Source organism: Mastomys coucha, unplaced genomic scaffold, assembly GCF_008632895.1.
Source record: "Mastomys coucha isolate ucsf_1 unplaced genomic scaffold, UCSF_Mcou_1 pScaffold15, whole genome shotgun sequence".
NCBI lineage: Eukaryota > Metazoa > Chordata > Mammalia > Rodentia > Muridae > Mastomys > Mastomys coucha.
This window is the reverse complement of record NW_022196897.1, coordinates 103,896,608-103,905,314: the sequence shown is the minus strand read 5'-3', so window position 1 is coordinate 103,905,314 and position 8,707 is coordinate 103,896,608. Positions and strand designations below refer to the sequence as shown.

At 47.6% G+C, this 8,707-nt stretch overlaps 2 protein-coding genes across 3 annotated transcripts in view; both read right to left on the bottom strand.

The window, feature by feature from the left end:
* The window catches only part of Disp2 (dispatched RND transporter family member 2), a 15,722-nt gene extending 9,977 nt beyond the window's left edge, over window positions 1-5,745 (bottom strand). The window contains exon 1 of one of the 2 annotated variants that reach the window (XM_031371472.1): window positions 5,494-5,745. The gene's annotated coding sequence lies outside the window, so the exon portion shown is untranslated. The remainder of the gene's footprint in view (window positions 1-5,493) is intronic. The other variant, XM_031371473.1, reaches the window with a different exon arrangement.
* Window positions 5,746-7,258: 1,513 nt separating this feature from the next.
* On the bottom strand, window positions 7,259-7,685 carry LOC116092328. The gene is made up of 2 exons (XM_031373634.1): window positions 7,580-7,685; window positions 7,259-7,516 (listed from the first exon to the last, which is right to left on the bottom strand). Exons 1-2 carry the CDS (start codon window positions 7,667-7,669, stop codon window positions 7,301-7,303), a joined length of 306 nt encoding a protein of 101 aa, XP_031229494.1. The 5' UTR covers window positions 7,670-7,685; the 3' UTR covers window positions 7,259-7,300.
* Window positions 7,686-8,707: the final 1,022 nt, after the last annotated feature.

The window sequence follows — 8,707 nt, the reverse complement described above, 5'->3', positions numbered from 1 at the left end:
TCTCTCTCTCTCTCTCTCTCAGTATGTAGCTCTGGCTTTCCTGAAACTCATTGTGTAAACCGTGTTGTCCTTGAGCTCAGAGAGATCTGCCTGCCTCTGCCTCCCCAGTGCAGGGATTCCAGGCAGGGACCACTATGCTCAGCTTGTCTATACTCTTGACAGACATCCTTTGAGTCCCTGCAAAGAGTCACTCATAACTCTTTCTAAACCAGTCACCTGCACTTTCTCTGTTCCATCGTCCTACTGGATTTTTCTTCATGTATTTGCTGCAACTATCAGATTAGAGACATGCCCCGTCTCTCAGGTGCACTGTGGGGGCTGAGAAGGCAGAAACTGATGCATAGAAAGGTTCATCTCTGTATCTGCAGTGCCTTGAACAGCTCACAGACACAGCAGGTGGCCAGAAGATGTCGTCCATTAAGTGAACAGGGTTAGACTGGCTGGTAAGAGTGGCATTATGATAAATAAGACCCAGTACATGGCCCTGGGAATTCATGGTAGTTGGGAGATGTAGACAGCCCAACATGTTGGTTTCTATGAGAGAAAAAAAAAATCAGATGGCCCAATTTTAGTGGGGGTGAGGGAAGTTGGAAAGCTCAGCAAACGGGATTGCTGCTTTTTCAACAGTTCTGGCACGGGTCATGAACAAAGCTCAGGTTTGCTTTGTGGGGTATGCACAGTTCACAGAGGGAGCTGGAACTGCCAAGGAAAGTGCCAGGAAGAAGTCAGTGATGGTCCCCAAATAAGTCATCAAGACCACCCTGTGTACACATCTGGTTCCACTCTTTAGCTCCATGAGAAGGGCGAGCCTTACTCCTGGGGCAGAATTGCCAGTCTTAAGACAGAAAAGAGATGGCTACAGAGCAGACTGCCTGGAGATCTCAGAGAAGTTCAGGGCCGAATGACTTGGCGAAGTCTTCTTTTCCTTTACCTTGCTTGGCTTACCCAGCCCAGCAGAGTTTGCCTGACTCCCAGGGGAGGTCCAGTTTTATGCTACACTGGCTATAACATCCAGGCCTACCTGGTGCCCTGCCAAATGTGTCATGAGCCAGAGCCCTGACCACAGTGGCAAATGGACATTGCCTGTGGTGGCTGAATGGCTAAGTTCTGCCCAGAAACCGTGACAAGAAAGTGGAAATAATGGGTGGACTCTGCCTATTTTCCTCCCCTGTCAGAAGAATGGTCGTATCAACAGTTTAAGAGAGAACAAGCCTCATGTTGAAGGTAAAAGGAGGCAATGGAAGTAGGCTCCAGGCTCTATCACCTTTTGACTGGGTCCTCAGAAAAGACAATGGTTGGAGCATTTTCTTTTGAACTCTAAGGTTTTGATATAGCACACATGACATTCCTGAAATAGAACTTGGCATGTGGAGGACACATTTACTTTCCTACTCTTTCCCAAGTTCAGGACCACAGGGACCATGTTCTCTTAAGAAGTATATTTTGCACGGATAACGTGACTCTTTTAGGTACTCAGGTAATATCCCCATTTCGTAATGTCTGCATTTGAAATCTGATGTCATAATTGAGATCACTTATATTTATTTGTACTAATTTAACATTTAGAAATATATTGATTTAACCAAAGACATTCTAAAGCAAGACCTCAGACGATTCCATAAAACTAATGACATAAGCAGCCAGGTGTTAGCCCTTGGAGGCCAGTCCCTTTGGGCCAAAGAGAAGCTGGATAAATGCCTGGGTCATGTGTATGCATGACATCATCTGTTAATTTATTTACTTATTGAGACAGGAGCCCACTGTGTAACCAAGGCTGGCCTTGAACTTGTAGCTCTCCTGTCTTTGCCTCCTCAGTGCTTGGTGTACAGGTGCACACCACCATGCCTGATGTTGACATTTACTAGAGTTTTTAAACCTATAGTTTTTTTTTCCAATTTATTTGTCCATTTATTTATTTGTATATTCGATGTGCTCAATACAGTACTCAGTCTACATTGGGTCCTAAGGCTTGAATACCACCAGCATACGCAACTGTTTCTTGAGAACAAAGCTGGCTTTCTGTGTCTTACCCTCTTGAAGAGGCTTTCTACGTACCAGACTGATGCATTAATAAAAGAGGGGGAAAAAAACCATTTGCTTCCACCTGTGGGGCTTTCTCTTCCCTTTGAGGGACACAACACATATTTCTAATCAGTTAATCTAGAGACAGTTGTCAGTCTCTGCTTTTTGCCTCTGAAGGTCTTTAACTTCACCATTGCCTGCTTGCCTCCCTTCTTGTCACATGACACTCTCCCCGGCACACATACCCTGACCCCTGCTCGGCTGCCTACTTGTGTACATACTGGTTTAGATTATACCACGGTTCATAACCTCTTCCCTCTACACTATGCCAACCATTATATCATTATTTCAGGAGAGCCTGGAAACCTCCAGCCTGGCTGCGGTAGAGCTTGGCCTTTATTTCAATCTTCCCAGTTTGTTTGTTTGTTTAGTTTTTAGCACTGTGTCTGAGCTAAGTTGGGTCCCAATGTGACTGGCATCAGCTCTGCTCTCCCTCTTAGAGGAGGGCCTGCCTCCTAGAGCTTAAGACCGTCAAGTAGCCAGGGTAGAGGTGAAGGGCCTGTTTCAGAGCACTGAGCACAGGACTTATCCTAGGAACCAGTCTCCAACTTAGCATGTCAGTCTCATTTGTAATAGAAGTCAGCCACAGAGCATACTGCTGGGAAATGGAGTACTCTCTTTCCCAAACTCCTTCTGTTGAAGGGGATCTAGTCTCTATCATTGATTTGCTTCCACTTGGGTCTCTATAGCTCCAGCTCCTTCCCTCTAACCATTTCAGTTCCTCTACAGGGATCAAGGATCAACTGATTCTAAGCTTACCCTTCTTCACTCTGCATCATATTATACTAGTGTAGAAAATCTGAAATCGTCTAGCCTGACTGTGGTAGGGTTGAACCTTCGTCTCAGTCTTCCCAAGGAAACGAGCTAGGTCTCTAATTAGGATGAGTAACTTCCTGGGCTGCCTGCCTGCACCCACCAAGTCTGGGGGTGGGGGGAATAGAAAGTGCTGAACCTGGCCCCAGGCACAGAGCCCCAACTCAGGAGCTCCAGAAAGGGCAAATCTGTATGAAATAATCTTTCCCTGAACTCAGAGACTAGTCATCTGGATGTCACTGTGATCCCACAGAGTGACCAGGACAGATGAGGGGAGCCCTTCACACCATTAAGAAAATAAGTGGTAATTTTAAAAACACAAATCATTAAGTACTCAAACATCTCTTCTGCAGTCAATGAATTTATAAAATACTGTAGAACTAAAGTTCAGATATTTGGAGGCCAGCCTAGGCAGACAAGACCTCTCTCTCTCTCTCTCTCTCTCTCTCTCTCTCTCTTTCTCTATCTCTATCTCTATCTCTATCTCTATCTCTATCTCTTTTTCTCTCTCCTTCCACTTTTGATATATAGCCCAGGCTGGCCTCAAAGTCATGGAAATCTCCTTCTCAACCTCCCAAACTGAGACTGCATATAGTCCTTGAACTAAATATGTAACTGAAGATGGCCTTGAACTCTATGCTTCTGGGGTTAATTTGCTACCATACTTGAATTTTTTTTTTTAAGATTGATACTCTCTCTGTAGGCTAGGCGAAGATGCAGAGGCAGGGACCTAGAGAAAGGGTCTTGGGAGGCCAAGAAAAGGGAGAAAGCAAGGTCTATGTAGTTTAGAGTAGCCTTGAACTTGTGATCTTCCTGTTCCAGCCACCTAAGAGCTGGCATTACAGTTGCATGTTACCTTGAGGGTGGAAATGAGGATGTAATAGAAAATGTTCTTTGCACACATAAGCTCAGGTTTAATCTCTAGAACTGGGAGGAAAGGACTACAGTGTATGTGTGCGCGTGTGTGTGATGTGAGTTTGTAGTGTTGTGTGTTTGTGTGTGTGTCTGTGTGATAAGTTTGTAGTGTAGTGTTGTGTAGTGTGTCTGTGCATGTATGTGTGATTGTGTGTGTGCAGTGTGTATAGTGTGTACTTTTATGGTATAACAATCCCCAGGGTGGTGCTTAATTCAACAGGAGCATATTTGTGTTTCTTCTCTTGAGTTGAACAAAATTGTTATGTCTGTGTAGTATCCACTGTCTCTGGGGAATTTCAAAGATCAGCAGAGGTTCCAGAGGACTGCTGGAAGAGAACAAGTAGTTCTCATGCCTGGGAGAAATGAGAACAGACAGGGCTGATCCTTGGCAAGATATGCCAGACAGCCAATGATGCTGTAGCCCCTTGTACAGATGCTCCTGGTCCTGGGCCCTGCCCTGATTTGTCACTGTTCCCTCCCTCCTCTCCCCCCTTTTCTCTGCAGTGTTTGGGGATGGAGCCTAAGGCTTTGCCAATGCTAGAAAAAATGCTTTATCACTGAGCTGCACCCCCCCCCCAGCCCCAGCCCCACCTTCTTTTGGTCAGGTTGTGGACTCCAAGCAGAGTCCCTGATCGGTGCTCTGGTCTGGAGAATATACCCATACTGTGATTTGCCCTCTTGAATAATATTTTATATCTTTCAGACTAATAATTTAATAAAAGAGGGGAGAAAACATTTGCTTCCACCTGTGGGGCTTTCTCCTGCTTCTGAGAAACAGAATGTACACTTTAAATCAGATAATCTGGAGATAATGTCTCTGCATCTGCCTTTTGACTCTTAAAAATGCCTTTTATTTCAGTCCAGGCAGGAGAAAGATGTAGTGCCATGTCTGAAGAGAGATTCTGGGGGCGGCAGAGTCAGGCAGGACACAGAAATGGCGCCATATTGCTACCTGGCCAGACCGTTCCACCACACGTCTGATGAAGTCAGAAAAATGAAGGACACCCAGATCTGGGAATGGGCGCTCAGCAGGAAGGTGTTTTTTTCTCTTCCACCCCACCCCGGATGCTCCTTCAGGGGTCATGGCTTCAGTCTAGTTTTTGCCATACACTGGGACTAAAACCAGTATGTACACAAGCAGGAGGCCATGCAGGGAAAACAAACAACGATATGCTGGGCAGCCGAGCAACCGATGGCAGTGGGCAGACGAGCAACTGATGCTGGTGGACAAAGACAGTCAGCCCCTGATGTAGATTCCAAATGTCGCCTTCCCTCCCTAGGACACCTGCTTTGACCAGCTTTTTTTTTTTTTTTTTTTTTTTTTTTTTTTTTTTTCCGTTGTACATGCACACCCCTTTGCTCCCGGACATGCAGACCGACATAGCTGCGGTCCTGAGCCCTTTGCAAAGACGCAGAGGCAAGGCCTCAGGGAGTTGGGGGAGCTCTAGAGGCTAAGGAAATGGACATCTGCGGCCTTAGGGGAAAGGAGAGAACAGTGGGTGGGGCAGGTCCCCCAGGAGGTGAAAGCAGAGAGCTGGCATTATCGAGTGTCGATGAGAGAGGATGAACTGACCAGGCAAGATGAAGGTGTACAAACATACTCGCCTCTGGGGTGGGGGGAAAGGCTTTCAGAAGAGCTGGAGAATGGATGAGGTGATATGTGGCGGCGGCTATTTAGGATACCTGATGCAGGCTTACTGAGAAGATCTTCCAGCAGGATCTACGGAGGGGTTCTTCCTACTTGATCCGGCAGCTGCCTTCTGGGGCTAATGTATTCCCCTCAGGCCGCTGCTTGCGGTTCAGAAACTGGCAAAGAGAAGATTGCTGCAGCTGCTGGAGCTGCTACCACCGTCCATGCCCGTGGGCGGCGCCGCTGTCCGGGCTCTGGTGCTGAAGCAGCGGCAGCGGTGGGATCCTGCGCATGCGTCGGCTCCAGAGGCCAGTCGCTGGGCGGGGCCGAAGAGAAATCCGCCAATGGACGGAGGGCAGGAAGGAGGGAGGGGAGTCAGGGACACAAGCTGCTGCAGCGCCGCAGCATAGGGGGCTGGGGGTTCGTTGTCACGAAGGTTGTAGGCTGCAGTACAGGCCTCTCTGCCCTGGCCAGGCCTCATCACTGTCCTTAGTAATATGGCCAAACCGTCCCTCCTGATGCCTTGTACCTTTTACAAGAAACCAGAAAGAACAACCCGGGTAAAATCCTCCTATCTTGAACCTCAGGCTTCCACACTTAGCGCAGGGAAGCAGAGAGGTTGGGTCTCATGAATACCCCTATTTCTCTAGGCTTCTCTCAGTGTTCTGTCCTCCCGAGGGGGAGATGGGTATCTGCCCATCTGCTCGAGTTGGGTCATTCTTCCCATTTTGGACCTGGCCTTGAGTCTGTGGCCTCTTCCTACATGACAGCCTCCTCTCGAATCTTCTAAGCGCGCAACAAGGGATAGGAGGAGTGAGAGGAGGAGCCCCTTTCATGCAGTTACCACTACTCCCCACCTCAGCCTTACAGAGAGACCTGATAGCCACCCACTTCGGAGCACTTGCCAGCCTCGACCAGGGACTAGCTGTGAAGGAATTGAGGTGTTGGTCGAAGGGCAGACCTGCTAGAGGACTGTAGCTGAATTATAGTGAATCCCAGAAGCAGGAGAAGCCTCAGTGCAGAGGAGGAGAAGAGTCGTTGATAGATTTGGATAGACAAAAAAAAAAAAAAAAAAAAAAAAAAAAAAAAAAAAAAAAAAAAAAAAAAAAAAAAAAAAAAGATTTTCGCAGCAAGCAGGCTGTTCTGGGCCTGACTGTGCTGCATGGAGGTGACAGGCTGGAAGCAACGGGCTGAGGAGAGGAGAGTCAAGACTAAAGATGGTTTGGTTTGAAGAGATCCCTTAATTGTGTCCAAGTGCTGGTCTAGGCAAGGCACGGGTTCCAGGGCATGGGCTGAGTGGATCTAGAGGTCTAGAGTGACTTACAGTTGGCTGGAGAGATAAAGGCAGCCTTAAATCAGTGCCAGGTCACCAGTGTTTGGCTAGGCCTAGGAAATGTTTGATACCATCTCTGATCTACAGGTTATGGCAGAGAAAGGGCGGGGTACAAAGAGAGCTGTTTCTTTCTAATAGCTTAAAGGAAAACTGCCTGAAGACAGTGGAGCTGCAGCTGGCTAGGGAGGAAATGTGCAGGTGTGAAAGACAGACAGAACATGCCTCACCTGGAGTGGGATTTAGGAGACTGTAATAAAAGAAGGTTGGGAGTTCAGTGTGTTTTCAGGAAATGTATTTGGACAATAGGAAGCTGTCAAAGCCCCATCAGATCAGTGATCTTAAGCAGCCATATGCTGTGGGTGTCACTTAGTCAAACTTCTGAGAATGCCAAGATGGAGATCTGGTTTTCATAAGGAAATTTAGATAGAACTGAGCTGGAGGACCAGTTAGATATGAAGAAAGACAGTCTCTAACAAGAACAAATATGGCCTCCAGGAGGCTATTTATTTGCAAGGGAAAATTCTGGTTTAGACCCAGTGCCAGGTCATCTGGGGATTCCATGCAGACTCCTCATCTTGTGCCTTCGTTTCTTCTGATTTCTCAATGACGTGGACCAGAGTGAGACCCACAGTGTCCTGGGCCATGACCATGGGATGGGCCACCATGTCCTGGAGGGTGATGTCCCCCATGACAGTGCCCTGGGCCATGGCCATGGGATGGGCCATCATGTCCTGGAGGGTGATGTCCCCCATGACAATGTCCTGGGCCATGGCCATGGGATGGACCACCATGTCCTGGAGGGTTATGTCCCCCATGACAGTGTCCTGGGCCATGGCCATGGGATGGACCACCATGTCCTGGAGGGTTATGTCCCCCATGACAGTGTCCTGGACCATGGCCAGGGGGTGGCCCACAATGCTGATGACCCTGGCAATGCCCCTGTGGAAAGCCAAAAGAGAAATGCCAGGGTGCAAAGCCAGTGCCAATGGCTGCAATCAATTCCTCTTTACCCCCCCTCCCCAAGGGACTCAGGATTCCTGGGCATCTGCAAGGGGGTGTAGTGGGAAGTTGGGTGATACAGGTAGCAAGGAACTGCTCCTAGCCCTGCTTCTTTTGCAGTGAAGCCCTTTAGGTACTGGGCAAGGGAAGGGGGAGAGAGTCTAGCTACTTTAGGGTTATTCCTTTTGCAGAGCTGTGACCTCTTTTCCTGGATCTTGAGTTATTTATTTGTAAGAAGCAAGATTATCTAATAGGTCCCTTCCCCAGTCTGGGGATCCTAGAAGAATGGCTACAAGTTCCGTCTTGCTAGAAATGACAGCTCCCTACTTGGGAGCAAAGATAAAGCTGGGGAGACTGGAGAAGAATTCTCTGAAAGGTGGGGAGAAAGCCAGGCAGCAAGAAGAGTGGGTCAACGGCAGAGGGTGGACAGCAAGGATGTGTTGTGTATAGATAGAAGTGCGTTAAATAGCTGTGGTTGTGGAGTGTGGTGGCACACACCCTTAACCCTTTAAGGGGGCAGAGGCAGCTGGATCTGTGTGGGTTCAAGACTAGCCTTATCTAAATAGTGAGTTTCAGGCCGGCCAAGGCCATAGAAGGAATCCCTGTATTTAAAGTTTTTGGCCAGGTATGGTGGTACATACTTTTAATTCTAGCAACATAAGAGGCAAAAACAGGCAGATCTCTGTGAGTTCAAGGCTAGTTTGATCTACATAATGAGCTTCAGGCCAGGCCGAGGCTACATGAGGAGATCTTGTCTCAAAAATAAAAGTAACTAAATAAAAAATTTAAACCTTTGTCTGGGTATGGAATTCAATGGTAGACAATTTGTCCATAAACCATAAACCCAGTACTGTAAAAGCAAAACAAAACCACAACAAAATAGCTATGTCTGGATATAGGCCTGCAGGTGGGTACACAAGCATGTACACATATGT

Excerpts from the sequence above, each read along its gene's own strand:
- LOC116092328 (XM_031373634.1), bottom strand. The coding sequence starts at position 7,669 with ATGGTCCAGGACACTGTCATGGGGGACATAACCCTCCAGGACATGGTG. Across the intron at positions 7,517-7,579 it reads AGGACACTGTCATGGGGGAC|ATCACCCTCCAGGACATGAT; the intron begins ATAACCCTCCAG and ends GTCATGGGGGAC.